The sequence below is a fragment of the Halictus rubicundus genome, chromosome 10 (assembly GCF_050948215.1).
Source record: "Halictus rubicundus isolate RS-2024b chromosome 10, iyHalRubi1_principal, whole genome shotgun sequence".
NCBI classification, from domain to species: domain Eukaryota; kingdom Metazoa; phylum Arthropoda; class Insecta; order Hymenoptera; family Halictidae; genus Halictus; species Halictus rubicundus.
In genome coordinates, this window is record NC_135158.1 from 4,453,832 (window position 1) to 4,466,741 (window position 12,910).

The 12,910-nt window shown below is 47.4% G+C and overlaps 1 protein-coding gene across 1 annotated transcript in view; it reads right to left on the reverse strand.

The window, feature by feature from the left end:
- Octalpha2r (alpha2-adrenergic-like octopamine receptor) overlaps positions 1 to 12,335 on the reverse strand; it is a 139,918-nt gene extending 127,583 nt beyond the window's left edge. The window contains exon 1 of the mRNA XM_076794887.1: positions 9,782 to 12,335. Within this exon, the coding sequence (XP_076651002.1) occupies positions 9,782 to 10,966 (1,185 nt within the window). The 5' untranslated portion in view covers positions 10,967 to 12,335. The remainder of the gene's footprint in view (positions 1 to 9,781) is intronic.
- Between the last annotated feature and the right edge of the window lie 575 nt (positions 12,336 to 12,910).

Genomic DNA, 12,910 nt, shown 5'->3' on the forward strand with positions numbered 1-12,910 from the left:
TATTAGACACTTTCATTAGCAACAAGTTAATATTTAGCTGCTAATGAGAGGTCTCTGCCAGAGTCAACGCTGCCTGAAGGAGTGGGCTTTTTCACGAATTCGGTTTAATTAAGACGCCACAGTAATTTCTCAAAGGGTCGAGTGTACTTTTGTACATCGACGAGATAATTAGCGTTTACTTTGTAGCGGTGGAACAATGAGATACTCGGTAAATGGGTGAAATAGTTGAGGACCGCGGAACGAAGTTCCACGGATCCGAAATTTCTTGGCCGGCGATTGAAAAGGGATCATTGACATTCCATCGGGCCATTCTGCATCGGAAGACATTTGGACAGGACTGACAGCGTCGACGACAATGCGAGCTCGTCGAGACGGTTCCCAGCAATTCCGTCTTTAAAGCCTGGGAGCAATCCGCACGAAGGCGGCTGGATGTAAACCAGTCGGATCACGTATGCCTTCGTAAGAGTTTACAAGCGTGTGCCACGGCTGCCTCAACGAACACTATTTGCCCGTCGTGTCGTTACAACGAACGTTGTTACCCATAAGTGCGACCCGACACCACCCCCGTCACCCGCACGTTCACCACCGTAAACAGATTACATTCGGCCCGGACACGATTTAAGGGAGGTTCAGTAGGGATCATCCCTTTACGATCGGACGAGTCGTTCGATCGTGGATCATCCGTCCCTTCGAATCGAACGGTAATGGTGATTAAATGCATGAAGTTTGAGCGAACGGCCACCGACGGTGCAATACGCTGCCATTCCTACAGCAACAACCTGCCGGTAGTGTCGGATAGAATCTTTTTATGGCTGCGGTCGTTTCCCCGACGATTGCTTTCTCAGCTTCATTTCGTGATGTAACTCCGGAGAACGGAAAACACTGTGATTCTACTTGAGAAAATGAACCGAACGTCAGCAGTAAAACTTTCTCCCAAAATGATCGGGTTCCGAGGAAATTATCGTGGAACGTGGGGTCCACTGTGCAGTGGAAAAGATAAGCGATGGTCAGACGTGTTGATCGAACTTGTTTCATGGTGGTCATGTAAGTAGAGGGACGGACTACTTCTCAAACTGCTCGATTTTCAAGGAAATTTTTGAACAGAAATGAACTCGAGCATGTAAAAGTAGAGATAATATAATTTTATTAATTCAAATAATTTAATTTTCAGTTAAAACAAGACTGAGCAACCGTAAAGCCGTCAGTTATAAAAATCTTTAAGCAAAATGTTCCAAATCGAGCTTCTCTCCTCAGACAACGACAGCTCCGCCATTTCTGGTCCCGATCGACAAATTGCATTGCAAATCGTTCAGCAGTCACCAAAATCAGCCAACAATCCCCCAGCAGCTCGGTACCAACGGCAGAAATCGATTCGACATCCTAATTCCCGAGTCTCGTCGCGCGTTAACGTAGTTCCAAGTGGAATATCCGTTCATGGCCAGACAGACTCGGGGCGCAAGTTCTCCCGCACTTAGATTAGCGTCCCGGTTCCGGGATTCGGTAGGCCGCGGAAGAATTTCCGTCTGATCGCGTGCTGGTGTGGGTACAAGGGCGGAAGCGGAAATGCTCGCTCTGGGGGGAGGGCCCCAGGGTTAATTCGCGCGGGAATGGCGGCGACCGACTTACTGTCACGGGGCACTGGGAACCCGTTTCTCCCCCGAAATTTATTAGAACTTGTAACGGATAATGCACCCCGGAGATACAAGTTCGCTGCTCGTCGGTAGCTGTACGCGCAACGCCGCTCCGTGCGAACTTAATCGCATTAGGAGATTGAAGCACGTCCGTAACCGGGAGGCCGCTCCGAAACTTAAACAAATGGCCGCCCAACGCCACCTCCCCTCCCCTCCCACCAGCTCTATTTATCTGGGCTGCTTAACAGATCTTTCAAATTGTTGCGCACGGCCAATGAAATCGTTTGCTCGCCCCGTCTTGGGAAACTTGGACGCGATTTAAGATGTATCTACCGCGTGCACGCCTTCGAACGCGACGCCTCCGAAGATTATACTTCAGACTTCCCGAAACTTTGCTTGGCCTGTTTGCAGAATGCAGGATCTCTTCCTTAAAGACGCCTGGGCGGACGGATATCAAGCTTCGTACGCAAAACTTCACGCATGGGGTTCTTTATGTCATCCAGAAAAAAGTGCATAAGACTTTTCGACCAATGTCTTGCTTTTATGAATTGCTATTAAATACAGCAATTAATCGGATATCACGCAGGAGTTGTGCCAGCCGGTTCAAAGTATCCGGAAACAATTTCTCCCATCTATTCACGCCACGCAATCGAACGGTTCCCAATACCACTGCAAACGATTTGCAATCGGACTGCACCCAGCTACAAAAAAAAAGAGAAAATAATATTTCCCGGTATATTTAAGTGCTCGGTGCCTCGACAATCTTCATCGGAGCCTCCATCGATCACGGTTTAATTATACGCTTCTATTTCCGCCTTCCGGTCCGCCGGCGAAAGAAACCAGTCCGCGAACACCGGACCGTCCCTCTCACCCCCGCACATCGCCGCTATAAATTCTGCAAATGTTTCAGAAGTCGGTCCCTTTGCGACAAAGAATCCCTTAATTACAGACTAATGAACGGTGTAACTGCGGGAGGGAGGGAGATAGCAGGCCATCCGAGCTTTCGACTTTATTTCCGAGGGTCGATGGTTTAAGGACCTGGCTCGTTCAACGAGCGAGCAGAACGGCCCGCTTTTATGTTCGAAACACTTTAATCGTGCCCGAGTCCTCTCTCGGACGGTACCCTTTTAAGTGTCCGCTGAGATCCCTCCTCGCGCCCGGGACCCTCCGCGAAATATTTCACGGCGGAAGCACCTTTGTCATGGATCCCAACGGCGATCCTGGTAAACAGCCTGGGAAACGTGAATCGGCTACTGCGACAACCCTTTTTGTTGCTTAACGAAGCGTTCGAAGTACACGAATTTAAGTCAAAAGGCACGCGAGCCGACGATTCTTCGCCATTTCTCAGGCAGAGATTCCGAAAAGCCTTTCCTATGGTCCGTTTCGTCTTTTATTCATTTTAACAAATTACAAATAATATAATGGAAATCTTAAAATCTACTAACTTTTACCGTGAATAATGGAATCCGCAGTCTAATAATGGCTACATCGCGCATCGGTCAAATAATTTGTCTGACTACCTGCTGCCACGATCTCCTGTCTATGTGGTTCCCGTATGACCTTCGTTTGCGGTATTTCAGGATGATCTCGAAAGCCGGAATTTCCGATCGCCCGAGCACTCCACACTTTTTTAGTAGAAGAAGGTAAGACACCGTGGAAACATTTGCTTTGGGCTTACGACACCCAGGGAAATTCTGGCTATATCAATTTTCGCTTTCCTCGGTCTATTGCCTCCGGAATCGTCGGACCCAGGCGATCCGGCTTCACACCGTGACCAAGATCAGAGATATATCTGTCGACGAAACAGAGAACCGTAGGTGGAAAAGATTCTCGAATACACCGAGCCGGGAGGTAGACGGAATCCAATATCCAGGACTGCCCTATCGTCCACTATTTTCCTGGCTGGCGCTCTGCTCGGAGGTAGATTCAAGCCGGTAATTGCTCGGCGGTTTCGAACTGTCCTTACTGTGTCTACCAATTTACCGAAATGATCAATTTGCTTGTAACAGACACGGCACAAAAAAAGGCACTCGACAACGGAATACGAGGTTCGTTTCGACGGGGAATTTCACGGACTACAATTGGAAAAAAATCCTCGGTAACCTACTTCTAAAAATTAAATCGCGAATCTGGTCGGGCTATAAGAATGTTCTTCACGAGTTGCGACGAACAGGGGCGAAGGACAGATTACTTTCTGTCATCAACGATTTTAGTATGTTTCTCTCAAGCAGAAAATCTGTTTCCTGTTGAAGAAGAAATGGAGCGATGAAGGAGTACATTTTTGCAATACGTTTCAGTAGTAACGTGATCGAATGTACGGTTCCTGGCAGTCGCCCCGCACAATTACACCGGCATTTCAGGTCGCAGGAACACGAGGACCCCGGATTCGCGAAAGTCCCCGCAGTCGTAGGAAAGGAGCGACGGAAATGAATCTTCCTTAACATTCAGCCGCACCTTTCTCAACCGTAATTCACCGTCTAGCTGCGACGGCCTCGCTATTACGGGGGCTGGCAATCTCGCAGCCGCAGAAGACTGCGAAGCCCACCGCCGTCCCTGCCCCCATCTCGTGCCAACCCCCGTGCCGGATTTTTCCTGAGCGGTGACGAATGAAGAGCGACAAATACTCGAGGATGGGAGCGCAGCTTCCTGCTCGGCTCTGACCCGGCGCGGCACTCGTCCGAGGAGCCCGCCCGGTGCTTCAATCTTTTAACGCGATTAGCTTGCCACTGTTCGAGGGAACAGAAGAAAAAGGGAAGACGGTTACCCACGGCCTCTGTGGCTCCAGCGAATTTCAACTACCCCCTCCCTCCTTCCCCAAAGCCCCGTAATCTCATTCGACCGTTCGTCGTTTCGTCACTGACTTTAAAAAGAGCGATCCTTTAGCCTTAATTCTCGCACTTACAGTGAGGAAACTCTGAGAGGACGATTCTCGGAGAAAAATCACTGCGATGCGGTTCTTTTATGCTTCAAGGGATGAGAGTGACCGAGAGGTTTGGTTCGGTATGCTTTCCGAAATATACTTTTTGCTGATCCAATTAATGGTACTGCCCTGAATATGTTAGAGATTTGTTTTTTTAAGGGATGAGGATAACCACCGGTGCCGCCCTGAAAATGTTAGGGAGACCAAAAAATTGTAATACAATCTAGAAACAATTTCGAAAGAATAGAACTGGGGTTAACAGCTTTTTAATGAAGAAAATTTTTTCTATTACCAACACAGACACAGAATTGTAGGCGGAATTCACTATACTCGTTCCCACAGTGTTTTACGAATATTCTGGAATAAAGTTGTGTGAAGTATTTTCCACGATAAATTGAAAAGCCGATGAGATAGAAGAGGAAGTGCTCATAAAAATGAAGACACGATCCACGACACTTGACATATAATCCGTATCCACTCCTAACAATTTATCCCGCCACCGCGACTTTCGTCTTTCCCAGAGCCTATAAACCACGCCGAGAAAAATAAAGCAAGCAGCCGCGATACTTAGCGTTCAATCCGTGTCAGTTGTTTAACCCGAATCACCTGTTTTGCATGTTTCATTAACGTAAACACGGTAAAAGCAGCGGGGTTCGACGTCGTGCGGTCGGGGCTCGGTCCAAGGAGAATTCGCATGGAAATCCGGCTGACGAACGGGGTCTCGTTACGCGGCAGAAAAGGAAAAGTAGGAGGACTTCCGGGTCTTTATAGTCCCGGAGAACTTAATCCACGGATGACCTGCCATAAATCCGCGGCGCGCAAGCATCGAGGCGAGGGGGCGAGGCAATGGAAGAAGAGCGAGGCACGGCTGGCATCAACAGTCCCTAATAAAGCGGGCTAGATAGCGAGCCGTCTTAATAAACCATTAGATCCGCGACACGGGCCATTATTCTTGCATTACATGTATCCGTGGCACGGATGCGACCGCTTAATGGCGCGCGCCCGCTCCTCTCTGCTCCGCTCGGCTTTTACGCTCTCACGGGAAGACGTATCTCGCGCGAACTTATGGTCGACTTCAGTCAACACGCTAGGCTTAACCAGATAAGCTTATCCCTCGAGCTGGTTCCTTTGCGAACGCCGCCTCCGCGGTGTCAAAACGATTCTCCTCGCAAGCATCCGCTTCGCGAGTGCTGTTTCGTGATGGAAAGAAATCTCACGAGAGGAGTAGGTGTGAGATGGGAATCCGAATCTGTTCGGAATTTGTAAACCTTGGCTAGAACCTCTTCGGAATTTGTAAACCCTGCGAAGAATCTGCAGACAGCGGATTTTGGATGGATATAGTAAAATTGGATAACTGGAATGCCACACTGTGAAGACGACAGCATAATTTGAGAAGAATATTGCTTCTTATAAGCAGTGTACACCATCTGTGAGACTGTTTCCAATTTTCATCGATCCCTATTTAAATGCTGACAGTAGTAAATTTAGCAACTGAATTTGATCTTGGTTGAAAGAAGAATCCATTTTTATTTTAATCTGACAGTAGATTTTGAACAATTTTATTTTGCATGAGGATTCGCAGTCCGATTAATCAGATTCCCTAACACAACAACTAATATTTTATGTTTATTCCACGCTATAATAATGCTCGTACTGTCCTGCCCCTATTTGTGCTTCTTCAGAACATAAATTAAGGGCAGTGTCTTCTGTCTGCATTGTCTCATTGAAGACAATAATTTGTCTTCATTCTACACTCATTATATTGGACCACGAGAAGCACAAGAAATGGTAGTTAAAGGATTTATTATTTCTGTGACAATGAATTAACCCCTCCGGGTTATTTTTTTTACTGTACATTCTCCCTTTCGTAATAATAATGATTCAACTTCATTCTACACTCATTATATTGGACGACGGGAAACACAAGAAACGGAAGTTAAAGTATTTGTACTCTCTTGGACTGTGAATTAATCCCGAAGGGTGTCTTTTTTACTCCACGTTGCTTCTTTGATCATAATAACGACTCGTTTTCATTATACACTCATTTATTGGAAGTTGGAGAGTACAAGAAGTGGAAAAAGAAGTATTAATACTTCTTCGGGCTCTGAATTAACTTCTAACGGTAGTTACATTAATCCACTTTGTTTCTTTAGTAATAATAATTTGTACCTCGTTTTATAGTCGTCATTAAAATGCAGCATTCGCGAGAAATTGAAATAAAAATATTTACGCATCGAATTTAGAGTATTTGTTAATCACACTGCATTTAAACTTAACCCTCTTAAATTTATCCATTTAATTTATTATAATAACATCGAGATATACCAATGACAAAGAGGCTGAATTTAATTAAATCAATTTAAATTAAACTGAAACTAAGTTATATTAAAATGAATTGAATTTCATACACCTACAACCACACAGTCTTCCGATCTTTCATCTATAATATATATATTTAGAACGTTCCTCTGTTAAATTATTAATATCCTTTGTATTCAAATTGGAGAGAAATACTTCAGTAATTATTGCAGAGTCACCTGACGTTTGTTAAACGTGGATTAATTACATAATCTTGAACTGAAAATGTGTGTTTAACATTATTTCGCATATTTAATTTCCTCTTCTCTCCGGTCATAATCTCGAGTCTGATCGCATTCTCGGACGTACGCAAACACGTATAATAAATACAGATGATAAATTAATAAGCAGTGAAATAAATGAGTACATTAAAAAAATGTTTGACGGTGTTCCATAACAATCGTAAATAAAATTCTACAAAATTAATACTTCGTGTGTTTGGGTACCATGGAGTGTAGAATGTATACAGCGTATAAAAGATAGGGTTATCTTGTGTGAAATACTCAGAATGAAGTAAAAATAATAGAGATCCTATCTTCTTGTCCCGAAATTCTAGTAGCTATTTCAAAACTCGGAGACCATGGAGAAACAGAGGATTGTCCAAGGTAGACATTTCCGGCAGGGCCCTTCAAACAAACAGGGATGCGACGATCGGATAGTTAAGGGTTCCAAAAAATCCCGTGCGAGTGGTGCGCCGGTTCCAGTCACGCGCGGGGGTTAATTAAACAGCGCAGCGGGTCCGGAGAGCTCTGGCCCTCCAATTAGTAGCAAACAGCGAGATCGATAGGGACCATAAGCCTCGTGGTGGTCCCGTAGGACCGGTAAACGGATTCTACTATTTTTCCCGTGTCCGAGAGAGGAATTGCTTTTCGGGTTCGTTTTCAACGCCAGAAATCGAAGAACGTTCGTAAAAAAAAACTCGCGGGGAAAAAGGAAAAATTAGGCGGAACCGTGGGTGGAAGAAAAACGGAAAACGCCGTGAAGTTGTGCGAGTCAGCTCCGTGCATCGAACTGTCGGGCATAGAAATCCAATCTTGGACGGCGTTTTGTAGTGGGCAACGTAAGCTGGTTCCGAGGGGTTGAGGATAAGGGTGGGTTTCAACGCTGCATAAAAGGCAACCGTCCGGTCCTACTCTGCTCTCCACTCCTCTTCTCTCCTCTACTCCCGCCGCATCCTGTTCCTACCCTTCTCGCGTGTCCGCCACAGGATATACTGTGGAAATACTCTGACTTGACATTGCTTATACCGGAGGATTCAAAAGTGGCCCTGCGATCCCTGAATCCCAGATTCGGAACCCAAAAACGAACTCAACACGATTTTGCATTGTTACCTTGCACCCTTCGAGACAACATTTAACTCGTCTGAGAAAATTGTTTATAACGATTCCACGTTATAACGATTCTGACGTGTATTTGATTCTATTTGCGCGTTCATTATCCCGCAACCACTGTATCGCTGCAAGCTGTTCGCATAGAATATTAATTTAACCGATGATTGTAACGATTTCTAAGTAATTTTGTACAAGTCTAACTTGTCCACCGCGTATCCCATTTCATTCGGATTTCCTTCAGGAAACTAAAGAAAATAATAAATCTATAATGAGAACTTCAGAGTGAACTTTAATCACTTCCCTGCATCCCTAATAACGTTCTCAAGGACATCCGTCATTATTTTGGCAACAAGTCTCCTCTCAAAGAGTATTCAACAACGTTCCACAACACTATCGATATCCACCGCTCTGCGACCTGATAGGATTCATCCATCCCTACACGTATTTTTTCCGAGGACCGCCCACACCGAAACTATAGTTCGACCCAGTTCCTAGAATCATCCTGTATAATCCTGCAACATTAGGAACGCCTCGGAGTCGAGCGCCATGACGCCGGTATAGAAAACCGAGTGGCTTTTATCGATTAGAAAATAGAATCAACGTCAGCCGGTTTAATCGAATGCTTCAAACTCCCAGATCGTCCTAGATAATACATGCACTCGCAGGAGAAATTACTCAAAATGGATATACGGTCCCACTATCACGGCCAAGTGCCTCCCCGGCAAACCAACCCTATCCTATAACCTTTCGTGACCGGAGGATGAAACCCGACACCGTTCGATGAATTTCTTACTCTATTCGACCCTGACAATCGTTCCCAGTAATCAATCGATAGATTCAACCTTCTCGAACCAATTCAGAGCTCGCTTCCCTGCTATAAGGATTTTATAGCATCTTTATTGCACCGAAGGAGCAACACAATAAATAGAACTATTCGAAAAATAGAGAATATTTCAACACTTATAATTTAAGAAATTGGAAAAGTTTCCAAATATTTTTTGGAGCCACTTGATAAGGTCAGGTTGTATAAAAAGCCTATATTTATACAATATTCGTTTCTCCGTTAAATCCAAAGAATATACTGACACCGATCCGGTATCCAGAACAAACTCGATCAGCTAGAAAATACTCGTTAACACGATCCAACAAAACCGCAAAGAAACCGCCATAAGTCGTTTAGCCTAGGCGACGCAAATCGCCCGGGCATTTTTGCGAACTCCCTAGAACGCGAGTAAGCTGTCAGCGGCACGACGGTGCATCCGGTTCCCGCGAAATAATTAACTCCCCGAATGGTGGTTGCCGGCCCGTGCGGCGAGGCCATGGAAAATTGTGTTTTAAACATTAATCGTGCAGGGCCAGGCGCACGTCGTCGAGTGCACGTGTCGTCGCGTGTAGCCGGCCGGTTGAGCTGGTTGCACACGGTTGCACCGTTGTCTCTATCTAAGCTCGATCTCGCAGGTCGTTCGAGAACGAAATTACGCGTCCGATCGATCCCATCGGACCCGGGCAACTATAAATTGTAGAACCGTAAAAGGACTCACCTTGCACTTGGGGTACTCTTCGGCTGGGGTGGGTCTTTTCCATCCTAACAGCGGGGGGATGCACACGAGCGCGGACAGCAGCCATACCAGAGCGATCATGAGCGCAGCTCTAGCGGGCGTCCTCCTCTTCAGGTACTCAACGGCCTGCGTGATGCTCCAGAACCTGTCGAGGCTGATCAGACATAGGTTCATGATGCTCGCGGTGCACAGTAACACGTCCATAGCCGAGTAGATGTCGCACCACCAGTAACCGAAGATCCAGTAGCCCATGATCTCGTTCGCGAGAGAGAACGGCATGATCACCAGACCGAGGAAGAAATCGGCGACAGCCAGGCTGGCGATGAACCAGTTCTGAATGTTCTTCAACGCTTTCTCCGTGGCGATCGCGATGATCACCAGCATGTTACCCACGACGATCACGATCATCAGCAGAGTGGCGAGGATGGACGCCAGGACGATGTGCGGCAGGGTGTAGCCGGATGGGTACATGCTCTCGCTGAAGACGATGTAGCTCTCGTTGTAATGACTGCTGTTCCAGGGGTACGAGAGGTTCTGGTTGAACGACTCGTTGAACGTCCCGCCGAAGTCCTCCATGATGCCACCCAGGCCGAACAGCAGTTCGAGCTCGCGGAGTCCTTGCGCGTCTTCCTTGTCGGTGGTACTGACACCGATGCCGGTGGTGGAGTCCAGGCCGATGGTGCTACCCTCACCGCTACCTTCCAGCAGTGTCCTGTCGTCCAGGTCGGTCTCGTTGCTGGTCAGAAAAGGTGGCAAACTGGATCCCGCTGACGTGTCCTGGCCGCCTAACCGATTACCCAGGCTTAGCCTCTCGCAGGCGCAGCCGATCCTCTCGGCCGTACGCTCGTCCAGCGGGACAGTATCCTCGGTGTTGTTCCCTTTGGCGGTGCTCGCGGGTCCTTCGCTTGGTCCTTGGTCGATCCCGGCGACGGGTATCGTGGTCCCGCGGTCCCCGATGCTCGCGGTAGCTAAACGCAGCAACCGGCGCAGGTGCTGGTCTTCGTGGTCGGTCTGTGTCTCGCCTCGGACGGTGTGGGCCTCGTGCAAGGAGGAAGACGTCGAGTCGCCGGCCGGTCGAGACCACGTCATGTTCTCCTCGAGCTCGCTGCTGGACGCCGTTGTCGGACTACCGGCGTCGATGGTCATAATGCTGCCGAGCTGAGGCATCACTCGCACCCTCGCCGTCCACTGTTGATGCTATCTCGACGAAGTCGAGCCGGACAGGGTGGCCGCGCGCGAGTAACACCGTGCACCGGGCGCCAGCTCGAGTAGCAGCAGCAGCAGGATGGTGGTGGTCTCGTCGCATCTCGAGGCCAGGGGCGTCATGCCCGTTTCAGGATGATCGCATACTCGGTGAACGGACGCGGATGCTCGCTGGGCCCTCTACCGCGTTGCTATGATCGCTTCAATTTTCTATTCTCTTCTCTCTCTCTCTCTCTCTCTCTCTCTCTCTCTCTCTCTCTCTCTCTCTCTCTCTTCGATAGACGAGGGAGTATCCTGCGGAAGTCTATCTTTGTCCAGGCGGTTCAGGTTACTCTTTTTCGTCTTGGTCACCTCAATACTAGGTTCTCCTCTTTCTGATTAATAATCGAGATTGAATGTTAGAAAGAGATTTACCTGTTATCGAAACAATCCTCCCTTGATCAACCCTTGAGGATTTTTTCCAGGTGAATCAGGCTGCTCTGGCCAGACTGTTGCTGTGCTAGATCCTATGTGGCTTTGTTTCGATCACTATGTTCTCTTCTTTCTGATCAATGAAGGTAGAATGATATATAACGCGAGGATCAGTCTACCTGTTACTCGACACCGTTTCTCGAACTATTCTAGACACTCTGACAAGACAATCTTTCTTTCCTCCGGCGAATCAGGTTGCTTCAGATTGCTGCCAGTTCTCTATTGGATCAGTAATGGAGGTAGAACGGTAGAATTAGAAAGATACAGTCTACCTGTTACTCAACACTGTTCGCACAATCCTCCAGGACCCTCACAGGAGTATTTTCCCTTTGCCAGGCGAATCAGACTGGTCTCACCAGGTTGCACTTCTTCTGGATACCCTTTCGCGTCTTTTCAATCACTCCAACACTAGGTTCTCCTCTTTTCGATCGATGGCGGAGATAGAATGATGGAAAAGATGTCGGCTCGGCTTTTCGAACTACTCAGGACACTCTCACAGGACAATCTCTCTTTCCCCAAATAAATCAGGCTGTTCTAGACCGTAGCTACTTTACTTGCTTCCCCGTGGCTTTGTTTCGATCACTTCGACACTATGTTCTACTCTTTCCGATCGAGAATGGAGGTAGAATGATAGAGAAGGAGAGGATCAATCTACCTGTTACTCGACACTGTTCTTGAAAACTATTCTGGACACTATGGTAGATCCTTTCTTCTGGCAAGTGAGTCAGACTGCTTCGAGGCAAGATCTTCTTTCACTTCGACACCAGGGTTTCTTCCTTCTGATCGTTGATGAAGGTAAAATGATAAAAAGAGACACTCTGATATTCGAACTATTCTGGAGGACTCTGATAGGAGAATCTTTCTTTCGCCAGGTGAAACAGGCTGCTTTGCGTGGCTGTCTTTCTGACCGACGATGAAAACCTGTTACTCGGGGGGCCTGTTGAGGCTGTGTTTAATCAGGTTTTGTATCGATCTGTTCGACACGGTGTTTTTCTGATCGACGAAGATGAAGGCGGAAGGGGAAAGAGGCGAGCAGTCTACCTGTTACTCGGTACCGTGATCTATACCGGAGGACTGTGATATCAGGATCTTCGGTTCGCCAGGTGAGTCAGGCTGCTCCGTTGATTTATTGCTCGCGTGAGTAGCGACTGGCCCGTATATTCGCCGGTCGGCTCACGATGACGGAGTTAATACAGAAAGAGCAGCGAGATTTATGGTATAGTCCGCCGCCACGCCGCGCCGCGCCACGCCGGCCGGCTGGATTAAGAAGATAAAAGGTAGAAAGGCGGAGAGAAACGATCGGCCGAAAGACAGAGGGAAAGAGAGAGAGAGAGAAGAGAGAAGGAATAGAGATTGATAATCACCGTGAAAAATTGGTCCCCCTTTGAAAAGTGACGGTGAGAGCAAAAGAAGGCGAGAGACAGCTCCGAGAACTTG